The 23116-nt window shown below is 44.1% G+C and overlaps 1 protein-coding gene across 1 annotated transcript in view; it reads left to right on the forward strand.

The window, feature by feature from the left end:
* Window positions 1-2656: 2656 nt before the first annotated feature.
* Window positions 2657-23116, forward strand: part of TTC9 (tetratricopeptide repeat domain 9) — a 37658-nt gene continuing 17198 nt past the window's right edge. Inside the window, exon 1 of the mRNA XM_074955577.1 lies at window positions 2657-2993. Within this exon, the coding sequence (XP_074811678.1) occupies window positions 2693-2993 (301 nt within the window). The 5' untranslated portion in view covers window positions 2657-2692. The remainder of the gene's footprint in view (window positions 2994-23116) is intronic.

The raw sequence follows: 23116 nt of genomic DNA on the forward strand, positions 1-23116 counted from the left end.
AAAAAGCAGTAAACAGTGAGGTGGCAAAATTTGCAGATGATTCAGAACTTCTCAAGATAGTTAAGTCCCAGGCAGACTGTGAAGAGCTGCAAAAGGCTCTCTCAAAACTGGGTGACTGGGCAACAAAACGGGAGATGAAATTCAATGTTGATAAATCAAAGTAATGCACACTGGAAAACATAATACCAAATATACACATAAAATGATGGGGTCTAAATTAGCTGTTACCACTCAAGAAAGAGAGCTTGGAGTCATTGTGGATGGTTCTCTGAAAACATCCACTCAGTGTGCAGCAGCAGTCAAAAAAGCAAACAGAATGTTGGGAATCATTAAGAAAGGGATAGATAATAAGACAGAAAATACCATATTGCCCTTATATAAATCCATATCTTGAATACTGTGTGCAGATGTGGTTGCCCCATCTCAAAAAAGATATATTGGAATTGGAAAAGGTTCAGAAAAGGGCAACAAAAATTATTAGGGGTATGGAATGGCTTCCATATTAGGAGAGATTAATAAGACTAGGACTTTTCAGCTTGGAAAAGAGATGACTAAGGAGTGATATGATTGAGGTTTATAAAATCATGACTGGTGTGGAGAAAGTAAAGAAGGAAGTGTTATTTACTCCTTCTCATAACACAAGAACTAGGGGTCACCCAATGAAATTAATAGGCAGCAGGTTTAAAACAAACAAAAGGAAGTATTTTTTCACACAACGCACAGTCAGTCTGTGGAACTCTTTGCCAGAGGATGTTGTGAAGACTATAACAGGGTTCAAAAAAGAACTACCAGTAGATAAGTTCATGGAGGATAGGTCCATCAATGGCTATTAGCCAGGATGGGCAGGGATGGTGTCTCTAGCCTCTGTTTGCCAGAAGCTGGGAATGGGTGAGAGGGGATGGATCTCTTGATAATCGCCTGTTCTGTTCATTCCCTCTGGTGCACCTGGCACTGGCCACTGTTGAAAGACAGGATACTGGTCTAGATGGACCTTTGGTCTGACCCAGTATGGCCACTCTTATGTTCTTTTCCATCTAGCTTTTCCTATACTAGTAAATCCTGCTGTGTTTGACAAAGTGTGTCATACATAGCCTTTCTTCCCTCGAGCATTGTTGGAAATGGCTGTCTTGCTGGTGCGGACTGTGTCCGAGGTGTTCAACACCTATTGCAAAGTGTGATTGACATGCTAGGACTATCTTCTCCTTTCCCCAGGCAAAGTAAATATTCTAAATTCAGTGGCATACACTGGATTGTGTTAAATCAAACTACAATCAAATGTATCTAAAAGGAGATTGCTCGAGTAATTTGAATTGACATTGGACAGTATTGCCACTGGATGGCTAAATGTGACCCAATAGGAATTTTCCATCCTTAATTTGTGTTTTTCACACACACATTTCACCTCTAACTTCTTTGATTAAGACACACACTGTCCATCTCCAGTTTCCAAATTACATAAAAACAGGCCCTCCACCTCTGATTTCTAAATCATAGAGTATTTTTAAAATCAATTATGGAATGCCTAATCTGAGACAACAGAAAGTGCTCAACACCTGCCTCTGCAAGTCAGGCCTCTTGAAGATGTTTCAAGGGGAGTACTGTGATTTTTGGATGCTTAGGGTTAGCAATACATTCACACACACACCCAGTCTCATTTCTACCTGATACATCATGCAAATATCATATCTGACTGAGCAAAAGGAGGTCTAACACTCAGCGCAATGGCATTTCTCTATTTATCTAATGCAATAATTTTGACATGCCACATCCAATCAATTCCAAAATGTCCTGAAATGGTCTAAGCATAATGGGAGACAGTGGACTTGGTGATGGGGCAAAGCAGACTGAGACTTGGAGTGGGGGGAGTGGGTGTGTGCAGGGCAAAGCAAGAAATCACAAGAGAATGGGGGGGCAGAGTAGGAACACAGTGAGGGGGAGTGGAGATGGGGAGGGAAAAACGGGGTCTCTGGGGACGGCGAGGAGAAAGTGTAAATGGGGAGGGGAAATAGGAAGGGCGGGGAGGGGGCACACAGGCAGCTTTGGAGGGGAGAGAAATGGCGGAATACCGGGAGGACCTAGTGGGTGCCCTGCACTTGGCCTGGAGAAGCCACCGAGGTTCCTTCCCTTGTCTCCTCATTGGTCATTTTGGTCAGGGGCTACAGAGGTTATCCTAGCTTCTTAACCCTTTACAGGTGAAAGGGGTTTTCCTCTGGCCAGGAGGGATTTTAAAGGTGTTTACCCTTCCCTTTGTATTTATGACAGACCCTCCAGTAAAAGTAGCGATCCCCCCCCCCGCTCTCCTCTCACTGGCACCCAGGGCCAGGGAATTGGAGCTTGCGGCTGCAGAAAGCAACAAGGTGGCTTTTTGTCTGATTTTTTTTTAAATGGGGAGCAGCGCTGTAGCCTCCCGCCGGCTGCTCCGGACCCCCCCATCCCCATCCTTCTTGGCTGGGCTCCTGCCTGGCTCGGCGGTGCTGGCTCCTTCCGGGTTAGCCGGGGCTCGCTCTCCCCGTGCGCGGGGGAGGCGGCAGCAGCAGCCGGGCCGCAGGGCGCGGGCGGGGGAGCAGCGCCCGGCAGCGGGAGGATGGGAGCGGGAGGCGGCGCGGCGCAGCGCGGCGCTGGGGCGTTCGGCTGCTCGGAGGCTTGAAGCCCATTTCCCGCCCGGCGGCGGCGGAGCGCGGGGGCGGCGGGGATGGAGCGGCGGAGCCCCGCTGCAGAGCGCTGCGCCGCGGGAGCCCAGGCTGGTGCGGAGCCCGGCGAGCTGCTCCAGCGAGCCCTGGAGTTCAAGAGCCAAGGGGCGCAGTGCTACAAGGACAAGAAATTCCGCGAGGCCATCGGCAAGTACCACCGGGCGCTGCTGGAGCTGAAGGGGCTGCCGCCGCCGGAGCCCGGCTCCTCCGCTGGCTGCGCCGCCAGCCCGGGCGCCGGGCTCACCGCGGAGCAGAGCCAGAGCGCGGAGAGCATCGAGATTGATTGTTACACCAGCCTGGCAGGTCAGCGGGGGCGGGGCGCGCTGCAGGGGCTTGGGTTCCCCCTCTGCTCTGTGTCCGGGGGCTTGCCCCGGGGATCCTCGCACCCTGGCCCCCAGCCCAGAAATAACTTTGTGCGGGGGGCGGCTGATCGTGCCCCTGCTGGGGCCTCAGCCTGACTTTCCAGCGCCGCTTGCAAAGCAAGGGCGCAATGACAAGATTTCTATCTTCTCCCCCCCCCCCCCCCCCAGGTCTTTCATGCCCCTCACAGCAGGAGCACTACAGCAGAGCAGCAGTATTGACTCAGGGGGTCAGGGAGCTCTAAGGCCCTCCTTCCTGGGCAGGTTTTGCCCATTTTTGCTGAAAAATTCTCGGGGTTTACAAATGCTGTTGTTCGGGTTTTACCCATTTTACCCGAATTTTGGACCCCTCCAGTAAGTGAAAATACTGATTCTGTTAAGAAAATCCAAGACATTACATCAGGAAGAGTGTTTCTGTTAATAAATGAGTCTAAGTGTATATGGGAGGCTGTTTAAAGTAAGGCAGTGTTGTAGAAGATGCCCACACATGCCTGTGCCTGTATATTGTGTAGGTGCTGTTAATGTACTTTGCATGCACTACTTTCACATTAAATACTCTTACTTTTCTTTAGTTGGTGCTTTTTTTCTGCCCTCCCATCTCCCATATTAACCCCTATATTTACCCAGAAAACAGTACAGTTAATTTTTTTGTAGTGATTTTCACCCATTTTAAAATTTTTGTAACAAACACTGAAGTGTCCAGGAAATACTAAACAGAATAAAAACCAAAAACAAAGGGCCTTGGGTATTTCTTAGGGGGAACTATGGGTCTGCTTTATAGTCTTGTCCCTTCTCCCTCCCTTCCTCACCATTTCTTATTATTAACCAGGAATCACACAGCCCCTATATATTATACCCTCAGTGATTCCTTTTGTGTGTATGAAATATTATTTTCATATGTTTGAGAGAAGTATTTCTGCTGTTCTATTTGGGAGTGGTGCAGCATTCTGCTAGTCCTTCCTTGCCAAATATAGAGAACACATATCAAAATCATTTCTTTTTACGTTTCATCTGCATTCTTACTACTACTAAACACATGTGCACACAAGCACTTTAATGTTTGTACAGCTGTTTAAAAATATAATAGAGAGGTAACAGAATTATGTTTGTATCGAGTGCTCAGATACATAAAAAGTAAAATTCACGAATTCTCTAAGATTATACAGCATTCTCTTCTTCAGCCTGAGATTGCCTTCAATCCTTTTAGATAGCTTGCCTGTAATTTACAATATTAGAGGAGGGGAGGGTTGTCCTACAACCTCTGGTGTAAGAAAGGAAACATCTGGAAATCATTTTGATAACCACGAATTATACTAGATATATACAAAAATATACATTTTCTTTTAACTTTTATAGCTAATAGAGTTCTAGCTAGTTGCTAGATACTAGTTGCCACACTAGCCAGTAGATGCTTGATCATCAATGCATTTGACTTGGCTTCCTCCCATCTGCTTTCAATGAATACTCTTATGGAGGGGTTACACTGCTTTATAGTTTGATCCTGCAGTCCTTACTCAGACAGAACTTGTGTTGACTTCAACAGGAGCTTTGCCTGGGTAAGGACTGCAAGATCGGAAGCTATTTTAATATCAAAAATCGTATTTTTTTATACTTACTAGGAACCTCCAAAACCAAAAAATCTTTTTTGTGTATACATGGGAGAGAATAAAAAAAAACAATTTTAGATTCTCCCCTCTTTCCCCCTAAATTCCACTCTTTTCCAAAATGATGTTTCCTCGTTACTTTGGCAAAAATTTGGCCACAGCCAGGACATTAGCATGTCAGCTATTACCTTCACTTTGCACTTGACTTGTCGAGGCACAGCTGGTTAGCTTTGCTTCTTGTTGTTGTGTTGTGCAGTGCTGAAAAAAATGGGGAATAAAGTAGATCAATTTTCTACTCTCACTTACACCCCTGCACATACACTGAAATCAATGGGGTTGTTTGAATGTAACTGACAGCAGAATTTAGGCCCATTTTAGAACACATTTTCTAATTGGATATATTATGGTTCCTTCAATTATTATTTAAATGGCATATGGGGAGAGAAAAGGTGTCACTATAATACTGTAATTACCTAAGTGTAATTTTGTCTCTAAAAAAGAAAAGAAAAAAATCTGTGTTCATGAATGTTTGTTCAAATCAAACATCCTACTCTATGTTTGTAAGGCTTGTTTAGATTGACAGTGTTATATAAAGAACCCATAATACCATTAATAGCTTAATACAGTTTAATGTGTTCCTAGTCTTAAAACATTTCTAACAAGAAATATCTTCTCTCTCAGTCCTGAGATATAAATTAGGCATGTATCTAAAAGGTAAATAGGTTTGGAGGGGATGGATGTTGTTAGCTTTTTGTTAATATTTCTGCTGAGTATACAAATTGCTCTTGGTGGAAATGTTTACAATCCCTTTTCTGCTGACATAATAATAGTCCCACTTCATTTATTTATTGTTTCTGGTTTGGGTTGGGTTTTTTTTTTGTTTTGTTTTTAAACCATTGCTGATTGTATTAAATCTCATAAACAGTGGCAAATAGACAATGGAAGAACGTGTGCTTACGGTTTAACCTAGATTTAAACAAATTTTACTTAGCTTTAAATTGTTTAAACACATGAGAAGAGCATAATTAACCCTAGAATCATCTGCATTGTTTTCCTTGTGAAGACACCGAAGCAGGACAAATTCTACTCTTACACTTGGGACAATTGTTATACTCGTGTTTTCAGTGGGATTGCACATATGTAACAGAGAGTAGAATTTGGCTCCAAAGTGTATGATTTCATGTTTGCCCAATGTAATGTCTTAAAATGTAAACGTTGGAAAAAATACGCAAAATATTAAAGTGGAGAGTCTCCTCTCAGAAAACTGCAGTGTCGCAGCTACAAGTCGAGTTCTAGAAGTCAAATTCTAGCAGGATTCTCTTTGAACTGGTGTCCGAAAGGAAAAGGAGTGAGGTAAAGGGGAACTGGTCCGGAACTGCCATAATGATTAGGATGTGTTACTAAAAGAATCTCTGTTGAGAACAGCAAGAGGGGTAGCAGTAGGACTTAATCATGTAAACTGAGGTTCAACAGAAGCCACTGAATTATTTACCCAGAGGGCTCTAGCAAGAAGACATCAACATAGCACATACCATTAGGGCAGAAATCAGTATATTTGTGGGGGAAGCAAGGAGGTGGTACAAGATATTCTGCTTCTGAGCACTAGAATTATATTTTTTTTAAAAAAACTTAGAATAAATAAATATCTGCATAGTGTTTGGGCTTTGCTAGCAGTATGCACTTAAGAGGAGTATGCACCAATTCTGAGTGAGACAGTTTTGTTGGTATAATTCAGGATTATCGTCTGAGTGTCCTTATTATCAGGTTTTTTAGTGCTTCCAATCTCTCCACTAAGCTTAGCATTTTGCAAGTCCTTCTTTGCTTTTGCAATGTCATTTTTTGTGTGCCCACTACATTCTCCCATTTCAGGGATGCATTGCATTGTATATCGTACTTTTTGGGAGACTGTACCAGTCAGGGAAGCACATAGGCTAGGGTAAGTATTCACTGTAATACAGTATTGCCAACTCTTTCAGTTTTATTGTGAGTCTTATGGTATTTGGAGGTTTTCTTAAGTCCAAGCACCTGGAGTCATGCAATCCAATTTTTTTTTTAAAGTCTCTTAAGTCTCATTGTTTCGGGGGCTGAGGGGAGAGAAGCTGGAAAACATTAATCTTAAAGGCTCAAAAACCAGATGACAAATATAAAAATAATAAATTTGGAGTTTTAAAAATCAAAGATTTTTAGGGCAATCTCCTGATTTGGGGCGGGGGAAACCTCATGATTTTTGAACGTGTGGAGTTGGCAATACTGCTAATATCTCTTGCACTAAGCTACTAGCAATACTATGGTCTTTAAGATACAACAGTATGATGGCCTTAAAAGGACTCATCACATTTGTGAAGTCTAGTGTTGCAATGTTTTATAGAGGCCTGCCAAAAAACCCTCCTTTTACCCTGAATATTGCTGATCAATTTCACCAAAAACAAGAGTGGCAGCATAGTTTAAGTTCCTTGAAATTGCTAGGGTAAAAAAAAATCTAACAACAACATAAAGCCCTGTAGAATAAACATATGATTACAAGGCAAACATAGCTTTAAGAAAACATTTCAGTATAACTCATTCACTGTCTGCGACCTTGAGCAAGTCACTTGACCTCTTTTTTGCCTCAATCAGCCCAAATGAAAATAAAGTAAAGAACAGAAACCTCAGGGAAATCCTGATGCTGCATTAGAGGTGAGCTTTCCTGAGTAAAAGGTTATTTTATAAAATAAAATAAATGTACGAGGAATGCATGCAGCAAATTTGAACTCGCCAAACGTCATTAATACATTACTAACTGTCCCTTCCATTTATACTACACCTTTCATCTAGAAGGCTCTTAAGTACTTTATGAACCACATACAAACAGGAATCACACACACACCATAAATTGAACCACCTCTGAGATAGAATGCAATAGCCATTCTGTGCCAGCAACACTGTATAACAGTTTTCAATTGTGGAAAGGGCTATTTCTGCTCGGAATGGGTGAACGGGTCTCTGTCCTTGTTATAACCATACAGCTAAGGGTAGCCTAGAATTCCTCCTTATCTGTAAGGGGTTAAGAAGCTCAAATAACCTGGTTGGCACCTGACCAAAAGGACCAATGGGGAAAGAAGATACTTTCAAATCTTGGGGGAGGGAAGGCTTTGTTTTGAGTGGGTTCTCTTGGGAAGCAGAGAAACAGCAGGTCAGAAAACTCCTCCTATAAACCAACCCTGAACCAGTCTCTAATATGACAAAAATAGTAAGTAAAGCCAGGCAAGGCGTGTTAGATTATCTTTTGTTTTAGCTTGTGAATTTTCCCTTTGCAAGAGGGAGGTTTATTCCTGTTTTTTGTAACTTTGAACTAAGCCTAGAGGGAGTTCCTCTGTAAGGTTATTTTCCATCCTGATTTTACAGAAGTGATTCTTTTACCTTTTTTTTTTTTTTTTTAAATAAAATCCTTCTTTTAAGAACCTGATTGATGTCTCTATTGTCATAAGACCCAAGGATTTTGGGTCGGTGATCACTTTGTAACCAATTGGTTAGGATATTATTCTCAAGCCTCCCCAGGACAGGGCATGTAAGGGCTTGGGGGGATATTTTGGGGGAATAGGAACTCCAAGTGGTCCTTTCCCTGATTCTTGATTAAATCACTTGGTGGTGGCAGTGTACCCTCCAAGGGCAAAGAATTTGTGCTTTGGGGAAGTTTTAACCTAAGCTGGTAGAAATAAGCTTAGGGGATCTTTCATGTGGGTCCCCACATCTGTACCCTAGAGTTCAGAGTGGGGAGGGAACCCTGACAGTCCTTCTGAACACAGCAAAATGCTAAGAGTAGCATAATTTTAATGTTTGTCAGGAGTGAGTGTGAAACAGTGATAGGGAAACTGACAAGTGTTTGCTTAAGGTAGCAGACACCCTAGACCAGGAGTTCTCACAAGAAGTTTTTTGGTGGCCTTGCTGGTGGCCGCTCTGACAATTTTTCTGAAAATATTTAACTTTAGGAAAAAAACAAACAAACAAATGTGCACATACACATGTCCAAATCATTGTAATTTATTTATGTAGGTTTTTTTGCAGACTCAATAATAAAAATGTACAGTTTTCTCTATTCTTTACCGGACCTAAACAGAATAGAAACAAAATAAGGTGCTTTGCACATTCTTGTATTTTTTTTGTTTCTTTTGCTTTTTTGGCAGATTTTTTTTTTTTTTTAGACTTGCTAGTTAGTAAGGCAGCTGCTGTGAAAACTATTATTTGTATGTATCACTTTTCACAGCAGACTTACTAGCTAACTGGGAGGCAGTGAAAAGTGATATTAACAAACATACAAATATCACTTTTCACAGCAGACTTACACAGCCCTGGCAAGCCAGAATTAAGCTGTAGATGGAGAGGTGGGTAGGGAGGCAGTGGGGGCCAGGGGTGATGTGGGGGATGAGCCTGGGGCAGAAGCCCAACCTGAAGCCCTGTGGCCAGAGTCTGGCGCCCGTCACCCCAGGGCTGAAGCCAGAAGCCTGAGCCCTGCCACCCCTGGGAAGGTGGGGAACTCACACCAGCTGCCTGCTCCTCTGGCATTTGTGGCTCAAGAGGAGGGCTGGGCCCAACCCCTGCTGGCAGCCCTGGGGAAGGAGCCACTGCTTCCTGCCCCCTACCCCCATCACTGTCCAGGAGGCTGTGGCCGCAAGAAAAGCCTCTGGTGGCCTCATGCGGCTGAGGTGGCCACATTTGAGAAACACTGCGATCCAGCCATGGCAGGGAAAAGAGAACTTCTCCAGTTGAGATGAGTGATAGCCATGTAGATTAGGCATGGTACTGGGAGTTGGGAGATCTGGAGTTTATGTCTGGCTCTGATACTAGCTGGCTGTTTCATCTTTAACAAGTCACTTCACTTCCATGAACCTAGTTTCCCATCTGTAAAATGAAGATAATACTACTTGCCATCTCTCAGAGATATTGGGAGGCTTAATTAATTACATGAATGAAATTTATTATAAGGGTTTATATCTTAATTAAAATGTTGGTAAAGCACTTTAGGATCCTCAACTGGAAGGCACTATATAACTGCAAAGTATTACAGAATGTAATGATCCAAGATACAATTTAGCCAGTAGCATCCCTACTCTTGCAAAAAGTGCCATGTAGTCTTTTATAACTGTGAATGCGTCCGATCCTCCCTTTTCATCCCATCCAAAAGATGCCACCTCTGGCAGTATAGCAACCCCCTAGCACTACGCTGGGGTATTGGCTCGTTGACGACCTAGCACTGGATTCTGCCACCTGTATTCATCATGAGTAGTGCGTTGCTCTGGAAGGAGTCCCACTGAAATAAAAAGAACTAATCACAGAGGAAGTTACTATTCAGCACGAATAGGGGTGGCAGAATTTGGCTGTTGGATTGCAATGAGCTAGTAGCTCAAACACCACTATCACTTCCTGGGCTTTCCTTGGAAGGAGTCCCTTCTGAATGGTGAGCAGACCCAACCCTGTTTTGATTATAACTGTGGTCTGTAGATCACCAATGTCCTAGCTGATGATCAAAGTAGACTTGGCTAGTTGTCTGATGTTAACTCTTTTGGTTCATGTGATAAGAGAATCTGAGAACCTCTGATTTATAGGGCATGATATGATCACAGCCCAAGATAGTACAGGTGCAGACAGGCAGGGATTGGATGTTGCTTGTGTGAGTGTTGGACGTATTTAGATGATGGTCTCAAACACTGTAATATCAATCTCAGGAGAGGCAATATGAACTACTACTGTAAAATACTTCTGCCATTTTGTTTGGGGGGCTGGTGGGGGAGACCCCTGTTCAGGCAGATGGAGTTACATATGCATGAAAAGGATGGGATGAAAGTTCCTCCAAATCTGGGTAGAGGTAAGCTGCTCTCTGGCCCCTTGCTAACTTTCTAATAGAGTACCTGTCGCTGATAGTGTAGGAAGGGAGAAGGCACCTGTGCATAGTAGAGTGTGTGTATTCCTTTTCAAATGGATTCAAAAAATCCATTTGAAAATTGAGATTCTTTTACAAGCAGAAGTGACACCCCCATCCCCAGTTGTCTTTATATTTGAGAGAAGCCTATTAATGCTGATGTGTCACCTATTCACTGTACAGCAGCCCGACTGCCTACAATGTGCTGCATTTTCTCTGCATGCACAGGACATCCTGTCCGATTCCTCTCTGGAGGAGTTAACCCAGCTAGCTGGTGACTGAGGAATGAGCAGGCAGATTAAGTGGTAAGGCAGCAGCATGAAGCTTTCAAAATAAAGTCAAGCAGGGGATGGCAAGAATCAGAAGGTCCAACCAAAACCACGGGGCAGTGATCAACTTTTCTGCTCAAGATGTATTGATTGCTCACCTGCTTTGAGATGTGCATTGATATATTTAATGAAAGGGATTCACAATAGCTTTTCCTGTCAATGTCACCATCTCCTCCTCTGAAATTCTGTTCAGGAATTTCCTCCAGCAATTGTTCCCTAGTGAGTCACAACAAATACTCTTACACTTCCTCGTATCCTAATAAATAGCCTATGTAGGGTGGGTCCAGGGGTTGGAATCACACCAGACTGGACTGTGTTAAGATTCTACACCCAAGTCCAATAAGCCCTGCACTTAAAATGCAGCCCTAATGAGGGAGAACAATAGGAGGAGAGGAAGAGCAAAGGATGCGTGAGATGAGGTATAATTAAAAGGGAGAAGTCAAATTTTGCCACCCTACCAGTTTCTTCTTCTATGTGCAACTGAATAATAATGTGGAAAGGAGGTAGCAGCAGCAATAACCAACGATAAAAAAAGTTACAATGGTTTTAAACCACACACTGTGTTCTTGTTTGTTTTTAAATGTGGACGTTAAGGTTTTGATAGTGCTGAAAGATCCTTCTGTAAAGTAGCTGAGCTGTCCCTGGAATAACATTGAGCACTTCCCGTCTTCAGAGCACTTAACATTCATGAGCTAATTATTCCTCATAAGCTCTATGTGAGGCAGGAAGTATTATCCCCAGATGTAGAGATGAGAAACTGAGGCACAAGGAGTTTCAGTGACTTACCCAAGGATACCCAGCAAGGCAGTACTGAAGTGCAGTTAGAACTCAGGAAATCCTGACTCCTAGCCTTGTGCTTAGATCACATCTCTCTGAGTGCCAAACTTCTCCTGACTGTCCTGACACAAGGTGCACCAAATATAGTAAAGCCTCCCTCTACGAATAGTCTCTTTGTTCACACATGAGTTGATCTACCCTAAAACATGCCAGCTGGTGCTAATAATACATTGAACAGAGCTATCATACTCTAAACCAGTGGTCCCCAAACTTTTTAGGTTATACCCTTCCTCACCTGTAATGTAATCTGTCCGCGTCCCCCTGGGGGTGGGGCTGGGAGCTGGGCCAGGAGCCAAAGCCAGGGCCTCAGCTGGAGGTGGGGGTGGGGCTGGGGCAGGAGCCAGAGTGGAGCTGGGAGCAGAGCGGGGCTGGGTGGCGCTCCCTTCCTGCCCCCTGTGGGGGCTGGTCCGAGTCTCCCTAAACGTTCCTCTGCACTCCCCGTAGTTTGGGAACCACTATTCTAAACAGTGGCATGGAGTTTAGAAAAGAAGAAATCTAATAAAGAGAGGAACTTGATAATGAAGCAAGCCTATAACATGAAGACCATCTATACCAAAAGTTTACTTGGCTAGTCGTTTTCTTTGTTCTCTTTGGTGATATTTCATAACTTCGCAGGTGAAGAACAATCACAGAGATGGAAAACAGCTACCTATGCATTTGTGTTTAGTTTCAACTCACTTAAGTGACTATTCCAGAGTCTCACAGGGGTTTTCAAACCTTTCCATAGTGTGAGAGTTATTCCTAGCTGCTCAACAACTTGTCTACTTCTGTTCATTCTTGCTTCTCAGCCTGTCCCTCAAGCATCTCATCCTGGATGTTTCACAGTAAACTTAAGCTTAGTATGGCTAAAGCAGACCTCCTGATCTTTCCTTCAGAATCCTCTCTATTCTCTCCACTGCATTCTCCATAACTTTTAAAACACCATCACCCTGAGGCTGATTAAAATCTTGGTATAAAATCTTCAGCTTCTCCACCCTCATGCATCTGGGCCACATCCATAGCTTCCCACTTCTTCCATAGCATTTCTAAAGGTCTGGTCTTTACCCCGTTCATGCATCACACCTGGCTTGCCCCCGACTCTGCTAGTCATCTCTTGACTGCAACTTGTTAACTGATCCAAGCAAACAGGCCACCCACAGCCCAGCCCTGACACCTGCTCTTTGAATTCCTCCACTGGCTCTCTTTCACAAGTTCAAGCTTTTTTCTCACCTTGAAGGCCCTTCACAGCTCTCTTCCCTTTTGCTTATCTTTTATCATACTGTTCCCTATTCCTCCACTCTGCCAACAATGGTAGCCACATCCGCCCCTTTGTCAGATTCTCACAGCAATGTCACTGTCTCTTGCTCCTCCACAGTGCCCTTCCTCACACAATGCTCCCTCAAACTGATCCATAATACAAACCACCTTCTCTCTCATCACATTTCTCCTCAAGACCCACCTCTGCTGTGACTGCTGACAGGAAATCAGTCAATTTACATGTATTTCCTCTGTTTATAATTTTTAAAAAGCAAATATCTATACAAATTGTACATCTGACATCGCTCACCTCTTGTATGTCACTTGTCTTCATAGATTGTGAATTCTTGAGGTTAGGGACTCATGTTTTAGTATGTAATTGTACAGCATGCAGCACAATGGGGCCCTGAAGACTATTGTGGCATCTAGGATTAAATAATAATCGTGATTAACTCAGTTTATGCAGACCAACTTCCCATCCCAAAGCGATTCACTACTGCTAGATGGAGATCTGTTATATATCAACATCTGTGGATCACTAGGGATCTAGTTGTTGACCTGGTGTTGGCTCCTCCTCATTGTTTCCACCTGTTTGCATAGGCATCCAGGCTCTTCTTTGCAGTGAAGATCGAGGATGCCCATTAGGAAGTTCTCACCCAGCTTTTCCTTTTTTTCCATGTTAAAGTGCAGTCAAAATCCTGTCTTTGTGACTGCTCAGTCTGTTGCCATGGAGGTCATTGTGACATCACAGATTCAGCATTCTGCAACTTACTTCCCTGCAGGCACAGATGAAGAAGCAGGAACCTTTTGTGTAAAACAAAACAGCTTTGAAAATCAGCAAACGTGCTTATGTTTCCCTTTGCCAGGCATATTAGGGTTGGATGTGTTACAACTCTGTCCTGCTAAGGCTCATGCTTTATTAACCACTGCTCACAAATCCCCTCCCCCTTACCTGTGCCATCCGATTGCATAATACCAGCATGCATTTGCCCACATCTAGTTGGTAGCAGGCTTTCACTTGGAAAGTTCTGCATCACTGACAACAGCAACCCCTCTTGCCTCTGAATTGCAGGCTGCAGAACTGCACTATTCATGTCCATTGATCTAGTTCCCTAAGTGCTATTGAGAGAAGCGGTTGGGTCAGCAATCAAAGAACCATCCTTCACTATTCTATTCTATATAGGTTTTTATAAGCACTTATCTCTTTAGTATCTGAGCACCTTCCAGGAGTGCATTAAGCATCATGACTGTCACATGTTGTTTGTTCTTGCCTCCTCTCCCCAGAGGGAGAAACCTGTGCAGTGATGTCTTGCAGTAGGGTGTGTCTTTATATTTTAAATATACCTGTTGCTGTGTGTTTATATTAAAGAAGGCAGTGCCAAAGTAATGCGCCTTGCACTTACAGCGGAAAGTGATGAGGTTTGTGGTGGTCCTTTGTTCCTGGTGGAATTCATTCCATAGACTCAGATCACCCCTGGAGAAAGCTCTGTCTCCTGCATAGATGAGCTTTACTCTTACTGTTGAGAGTTCCATTGTACGAGACGAACAGAATTGTCGATCGCAGGCTTTATGGAGCGTCACACAATCTTTTGGATAGCCTTGGCCAGTCCATGGAGCACTTTGAAGATAAGGAGCAAGACCTTGAACTTGATTTGAAATTCTATGGGAAGCCAGTGTAGGGAGCAGAGTTCAAGTTTGATATGTTTGCAGTAGCCTGTGTTGCTCAGGTGTGCGGCAGTGTTCTGAACTAGTTGGAGTTTCCTAAGTGCTGAAGGTTTCATGCCTAGGTGTATCTCATTGCCGTAGTCTGGCCGAAAGGTGACGAAGGCATGAATAATTGAAGCCAGGTCCCCATCCACCAGGATGGGATGGAGTCTTCTAATCAAGCAGAGCTGGTAGAAAGCATTACTCGCAGATACTGCTATGCGAGAGCTTAGCATCAGCGAGAAATCAGAGTGCTGCTAGACTATGGACTGAGTTGACCAATTGTGGTTGCGTATCTTCAACCAATGAAAACTGCATGTGGTTTCAAGCTCTTCAAAATACTTTCCTGTATCCACCAGCATCGCTGCTGTGTTGCTAAGATTCAGCTTCAGCTAGCTGTTCATCTATGAGCAGATATCATCCATGCACTGGGCCAACTTGGTGGTAGTGGTGTGGTCCTGTGCGGTGAAGGATAGGTAGAGCTGTGTGTCATCTGCATATTGTTGGCACTTGAGTCTATGTCATCTGACCATTTCACCTAGTGCTTACATGTCGATGTGAAAAGGACTGGAGAGAGAAGTGATCGTTGCAGGACTCCACAAGTGAGTGGTCTAGTGGTGGAGATGCCTTTTCCCATCACTGCTTCTTGGGTGTGTCCCACCAGGAAGGACTCAAAACTGTTTTCACGCATTACCCTGGATCTCTGCCACTTCTCTTGGGTGAGATAGCAGAATCTGATAGTCAACAGCATTGAATGCTGCAGAGAGGTCCTGGAGGATGAGAATGAAGGTGTGTCCTCTCTCTGTCCACTGACAGGAGATCATTCATCCGTGCCACTAAGGTGGTTTCAGTTCCATGTCCCGGCCTGAATCCAGACTGAGCTGGATTTAGACTGTTAGCTTCAGTTAGAGGGGCTTGTGGCCTTTTGCTAGCTTCTCTGTGAGCTTGCTCAGGCATGGGAGGTTTGATACTGGGCACTGTGTGGCTAGGACTGAAGTATCCATGGCGGGTTCGTCAGTGTTGGTCAGACTGTTGCGTGTTTAAAGGAGGAAGGGAAGATTCCTTCACACAGTGAGGCATGGCTCTTTCCGTCAGGAGAGGCACCAGTTGGTCATGACTCATTCACAAGCTAGGAAGTAGTCCACATGTTTCCCTCAGAGTTTAACTCTTGAGGCTTTGGAGTGCATTGCATCTCTGAGGGATTGACTGAAGCATCAGCTCTCAGTCCTGCTTTTCTATTCCACTTTGGCCACCTGTGTGTGATCTAAGCCAACAGATAACTCCCTGCTTGCATGAAATCAAGTTAAGTGTCTGTCTTGCCATGTTCCCCTTGCTCCCTAAAGCAAGGGCTTTGATCCTACACAATGTAACCTAATCAGGTAGTGGAGGGAGTTCTCCACCCATTTGCTGCAGTCCTGAGACTATGTAACCTGTTGGGGCTGTGACTTCATACCTGCCCACTGGTTCACTCAAGGTCTTTGCCAGTCTGAAATACTCAGCTGTTGGGTCCAGGCAGCAGGCTACTCACCGGCCTCCCAGCAAAGATGGGCAGGAGGGGCAGAGAATAGGTGCAGCCTTGCCTTGGATCCATCCCTCATATTCACTGACCAGAGTTGCTGAGCTGGAGTGGTATAGGCCTCCTGCTCTGAGAAGCAAGTGAGAAGCAGGAAACACTTCAGTCACATGGAGGTTTATCCCAGAGTCACAATGCTTCCTGGGGCTACTCCTACACTGGTCCCTCCCCCTTGTTCTGGGCTGTACCCAAAGTCACAATCTAGCCCACAATTTTCAATCCTCTGAGATGAAGTGTGCCCAATGCAGTGATTTCTGCCATAGTCCACAAACAGCCTGAAGCAACAGTCCTGTGAGGTGAACTGCTCCATGCATCTCAATGGGGTGTTAAGACCTATGGCTCTAGGCGCCCTGCAATACCATGTGACTACAGGAGAAGAGTGCACTGGGCCCTGCCTATCCACCCAAGCAATACATCCTGGGGAGGCTTCCCTTGCTGCTACACTGGTCTCTCTAGGGGGATAACCATTCCAGCTACTTATGATGGGGGCACCCCACTTCTTCTCCTGCAGGGAGGAAGGGGGTCCATGCTACTGCCCCTGACTCTGAGGGGAGACAGCTCCCCCTCCACCACTACAGGGCTGGGTCTGCAGGAGTGAAGCCATGGAGAGCCTGTGTCATGGTGTGCCCAGGGTCTTGCATTGCCTTGACCTGGCCCTAGCCCTGAAAAGACACTCTGGCCACACTCTTTTGGAACTTCAAAAAAAAAAAATTTAAATCAAAACCTGCTCCGTGTCCCAGGTTATGCTTCTTGTGTCAAAGGGTGTACCAGAGAGTTACACTTCAACTCCTACTTCAGACACAGATTTTTTTTTTTTAAACACAACTGTAATTCAAATCCCTGGCAACTATCCTCTTAAATTATTTGCAGCGATTAAGGGCTCAAGCCTTGGGAGTTTGTACATGCTCCAAGAAAACAAGAGCAGCATAATATCCAAAGCCATGCAGGAATCACAGAGAAGAAATATCAGAATTCTTTTATGTATACATTACCACATTCCCATACCTAACTGCTCTGGCATAACTGGAAGCAAGGAGAGAGCCATCCCAGTTCCTGTGGTTAATAAATTTTGCGTTATGTTAAAGTGTTTCCTTTTACTACTATACTTACATTTTGTTTTTAGAAAAAAAAAAAAGGATTAATCTGTGAAACTCATTGTCACAAGGTATCTTTAAGGGAAATAACCTAATAGAATTTAGAAAAGGATTAGACACTTACGACTAATAACTTTCACAGCTACATTAGACAGGATCAGAATTGTACAAGGGATATTAAACTTTCATGTTTCAGGGTCAAACTCTAACTTGCTTGGGATTATGTTGGATGCACGAAAACTCAGGCTGAGGGCAGGTGTCCATGGCCAGGTGATTCCATAATGGTTAATTATTGGGTTTCTTGTACCTTCCTTTGAATGCCATAAGTGGTCACTGTCAGAGACAGGATATTATAATGGATGAACTGGTGGTCTGATCCAATACAGCAGTTCCTATGTTCCTAGCTTCTGCAGATAAACTTGCTGCTTGAGATAAAAACTTTACCAATATAACTGCATCAATACTAGGGGCTTCAGCTGGTACAGATATGTTGGTCAAGAATCACACCTCTTCACATCCCTGACTACCATAGCTGTGGTGACAGAAGTCTGCAGTGCATACTTGGCCTTAATGTGGGAAGTCGGCGTACTAAAATGATCATTGGTACAGAATTTGAATGGCTCAGCGTTTGAATAAGAGCACCACTTCTCCCTGTTTGTTTCCTGCTTAACACAGAGTTACATTTTAAACAGGGTGTAGTTCAAGTCCTGGAATATGGGTGAGAGCAAATGAATAAGTCAGCCAGAGTGATAGGCTTTACATTTTCTGTCCTTCATATACACTGTCCCTAAAGTTGAAGGTCCTGGAATCAGGAGAGGATAGGATCTAATGCTCTTTAGGACAGGTCAGCAATCTATTGCTGTGCTGGCATCCATCGAGGTATGTCAATAATGTAGAAGTAACTCTGTATCTGGTAGCAAAGGACAGGAGAGAAATTACAGCTGAACTGGAGGAGGGACTGGATGCAATTACAAAGGTACATTCCAGAAAAGTAACAGATTGTCAGGTGAAAGTGTTACTGCACTCCTGATTAGGACAAGGATGCTGAACACACAGTGCTCAAACCTGAGGCTAGATGGCATTCCAGTTCCAATCAATAGTAAATGCCATGATGAGTCATGGATGAGAGGAGGTCTTGAAGATAACTGGCTCCCAATCTCTACAGAACCTTCTAGATAATCATGAACACCTTCAGCTGTACCAGGAGGTGAACGAAAGCCAGGGCAGGCCATAGAGCCTAGGTGTTGTGTGCCCACGTTAGCTTACTTAGTTTATTAGGCAGGATAATGCACTAGCTTTTAGCATCTGAGTGATCATCAAGGGCAGCTCCAAATTGAACCCATTGGCAGAAATCCATTGTGGAGGCAATAATGGCATGGATTACTATGTCAATGACTTCATCTGAGGAGAAGGGTCATAGTCTTCAAGCCAGCTTTAGATTCTTTTCACTCTACTGCTGTTACTCCCTCCAGGTGCTTCCCTTCCTACCAGCATCCCCTCTATCTGGTCTTGAGTGTGTTTAAGCTGGCCATCTTTCATTCAGGCCCTCACTTTGGCCATATAGCTATTCCAGCAATGCAGCACCTTTCATTAGAAAGGATCCCCAATAACTTCACACACAATATATACTTGTAGAAGCTATTTGCCCAATAGATAGGTGTCCAGGACCTTGCTACCAAGGATCTGTTTTGCTGGCCCAAATAAACTAGAAATTTGGAGAACTTTGGCCTCTGCAGCAAGCCTTTTGTTGCACTCTAAGCACTAGCCCTATGGTCATACTCTCTGCCTAAAACTCCTTCCTGCTCTCCAGAGTCATGGTACATCTGATGAATTTGCTGATCCCTCTTCAGACTTTATGTGCTGTTGCCCTACAGAAATGACACAAGAGACTGGAGCCCCATGGTTGGCTGTGGTAGAACTAGTGGGGAAAAGAAGCATTTGAATGGCACTGACAGGAGGATAAAGCAACAGGGAATGGGGACGTGACATGGAACTGGGCCTCTGGGGAGAGAAAGATTCAGTGTGGGTGGAAAAAGCTCGACAGAGATAAACAATAACAAAGGGACTCTGGAATAGATTCAGAAGGCAAAACACAGGCAGCTGGGCTAGATGAGTATTGACTTTAGAAGATAAAGCTAGGTCAGGGATTACAGGGATAATTGTAAGTGGAGTCAGAAAGAAGGAAACCTCCAGAGCATTTAACCTGTCAGAACAACAATAGCGACCGTGACCAAAAGAGAGAGAGAAAAAAGAGAGACTCCTGACTCTCAGACTGGCTGCAGGGGAGAAAAATGTTTATGGAAGAAACATGACCTACTAGTTATTGCAGGGAACCAGGCTCTGCTCTTGGTTCTGCTATTGACTCACTGTGTTACTGGATGCAAATCACTTAGAACACAGAGCTCCTGAATCCCCTTTCCATTCAAAGTGGCCTGAATTAGAGGCTCTAGTTTGGGGCCTCTCTCTACCATCACCTTTTTATTTTTATTTTGTTGGAACGAGGATTTATTTTTGCACATTTAGAGAGGGATTTTGCCACAAAGTCTGTCTCATCTGCCTGTCATCATTTGACCATTCCTTTGGCTGTGCCCTAGTGGAAATTCTGTTAGGCTACTTTGGTTGGCCTCTGTTGGTTTCATTTGGAGGGCCAGTAACTATAAGAAGCTGTAGCCCAGTATACTCATTGCTGTGCTCCAAAGCCTACGAAGCCAACTGGAAGCCATGAGAACCAGTTGAAAATTTAGATTGTAATTCCACTAGGGTTATCTTTGCAATACAAATTTTAATCTCGTTCTAAAGGAAAACTGCAACTTCATATAACTGTGATGCTAGTCACTGCGGCTAATGAAAAAGCAGCATAAATCACCACAAAAACAAATTACTGTCTAAAAAGATAACTTTTAAAAAAGAATAATTGGCATTCAAACAGGCCGCTGCCCCCTGGAAAGTCTGAGATACAGAAGATCCAGTGCAGCATTTGAATGCGTGGGAAAGGCAAGAAACTTTCATAGCTGTTGTAAGTTAAGTGTTTACACATTCAAATGATGAGCTCCATTTCCTGTATCTCAAACTATATCCTGAAGCAGGACTTCCTGTTACCCACCACTTTACAGCTAATTCCTAGCAGGGAGACATATGCACCATTAATAATTGTGGTGATAGGGAGAGGGTGACGTTTCTGAAAACGTGAACCTTACCAATAAGGATTGCTCACCTGTGCCAGCCAGACTCTTACAGACAGCAGCACAAAGACCCTTTGCATCACATGGCAGGAATATCCAGGACTCAGGAGCAGCAGAGAAACAGCCCATCCTAGAAGGCTAGGCAAGAGAGTCTGTCCGGGAAGGTTGAGCTGAGAGGAACAGTCAGAATCTGTCTGGGAGTAAAAAGAAAAAAGAAAAGGAGTACTTGTGGCACCTTAGAGACTAACCAGTTTATTTGAGCATGAGCTTTCGTGAGCTACAGCTCACTTCATCGGATGCATATGCTATGCATCCGATGAAGTGAGCTGTAGCTCACGAAAGCTCATGCTCAAATAAACTGGTTAGTCTCTAAGGTGCCACAAGTACTCCTTTTCTTTTTTCTTTTTACGAATACAGACTAACACGGCTGTTACTCTGAAACCTGTCTGGGAGTAGAGAACTAGGCTGCAAGAAAATGCATGGAGGCTTGGAAGAAGCAGCTACCTGGGACCCCCAAAGTGTTGGTATATCCACACCTCATTTAGCATTAATCAGCCCCTGCAGAGATGGTACCAGTATGTCATACAATCTGGATTCTAATTTCCTACACAGTCTCCTACATGTAATAACAAGCATGCATATTTACACAGCCTTGGTAGGTGTAGAGGAGGAGTAAATGAGAGCTGCTACTTACTAGAAAGTTGTACTGTCACTTTAATTTTCCCTGCTCATCCCATTAAGGCAGTCAAGGAACTAGTTGTCAGCTAATCAGATTATTGCTAGATGTTATCAAGATGGCTATAATTAGCCAGAAAATCCCCTTTGTTTGCAAGCTTGGGATATGGAGGGGGAAGGGGAATATTTCATGGGAGAGAGTTGGTCTGGAAACTCTTCAGATCCTAATGATTCACTCATATCTAGAGGTTACAGCATGTGGCATTTCTCTAACAAAGAATACCTCTAATCTTCAGTCTTTGAGGGTATGTTGGGAACTCTGGCTAACATCTTTGAAAGGCACAGCCCACTTGATGTGTAGGGGAAGAGAAGAATCTGATACAGCCTCTGTTCTGCCCCCACATTATAAAGGTTTCTCAAGTTCCTTTTCATCCCTTGTGGCTCTTTTTTTCCCTACCAGTTTGGATTTTTGTCAAAGAATTTAGCAGAGGTTAAAAAGTGAGGTTTACACGTAAACGGGACCCTCTGCATACTACAGATGGGCCTGGAACAAAACCCTGATTCCAAATACCCTGAACTTGAGGTTAGTTTGGATTCTCAACTGGCCTGCGTGTGTGTGTGTCTGTCTGTCTTTTTTCCCCTCTCTCTCTATAGATATAAAAACAGACACAAACCGTACATTAAAAGAACACTATTGAGGTTACAAAATTAGACACTCGCAAGTTAGGAGATACCAAAATTAAAGTTTCTGTGCAAGCTTAACTCAACCCCCTTGTGCATATGCATTGTGATATACACTTTCATTACATGGTCACATACTAGTTCTTCCACAGGAACCCCACCTACATCCCCACTAGCTCTAAAGCCTCATCTCCCTTCCTGGGCTCCTCATCCAATCTCAGTGGCCCTCTCCAGGCTCTGTGGCCTAGTTTCTTTGCCCAGCCAGTCCCAGTTCTCTACCTGCAGCCCAGCTCCTCCTCAGATTCGTTTCCCCTCCCCTGTCACATCCTTCACATCATCCCCCTGGTTCTCAGTCCCAGTCCATCCCTGTCTTCCCCAGCACCTCATCCAGTCTTGGTCCATCCCCATGAATACCTACTGGCTCCCAGTCCCCCACAACCTATTTCTCTTCCCAGCTCCTAGTCCTAGACTCCTTGCTCACCCAGCCACAGGCTATTCATCCACCATAACTTCCAGTCCCAGTTTTTCCTCTGCTCCCTGCCAGTCTCTCTTCCAGTTTCTGCTCCCCATCTCCCTCACCCCAAGTTCCTTGTCCCAATTTACTCCCCACCACGTCACCAAGAGCCAGTTCTTGTCCCATCTCCATTTGACTCAGGCAACTTCCTACTCCATAAATCCTGGGTCAGGAGGATGTCACTGAGAGCACAGGAGACAGTCTCCCTGCTCTCAATTCTGGTGTCTGGACCCTGACCCAGACCTGGACCCAGCATGAGCAATAGTTCAGAGGAGCAATTGCAGGGAAAGTCTTGCTTAACCTCAGGCTGGAGCATGTCCAGCATGGACAGAATTTTCAAGGACTGTAGCAACTAAAATATAAGACGTTTGTACTCAGTGTGTATGAAGCATGCATTTTCAAAGGTTTAGAATTGGTCCAAATTTGGGATTTTCACAGGGATGGCAAAGGCACATCCTTGAAACAACCCCTTCCCCCTCAACAAATATCAGATCCCTACCCCAAAGCATGGGGGTACTAGTGCTTTCCCCCCCCCCAAAAAAAAAAAAAGTCATCAAAATGTTTTAATGAGGGCAAAACCGTTATTTTCCCTGGGCTTGTTCTCTGAAATAGATGAACCATTATGGCTGGGGGGGAAAAAATCAGCCTGAGGCAAACACCCAGTATGGAAAAATTCATCTGAAACTGTTAAAGTTTGGCAAAGTTATAAGCAACTGAAAACAAAAATCTTATAATGGGAAGT

The sequence above is a fragment of the Natator depressus genome, chromosome 6, assembly GCF_965152275.1.
Source record: "Natator depressus isolate rNatDep1 chromosome 6, rNatDep2.hap1, whole genome shotgun sequence".
Lineage (NCBI taxonomy): Eukaryota > Metazoa > Chordata > Testudines > Cheloniidae > Natator > Natator depressus.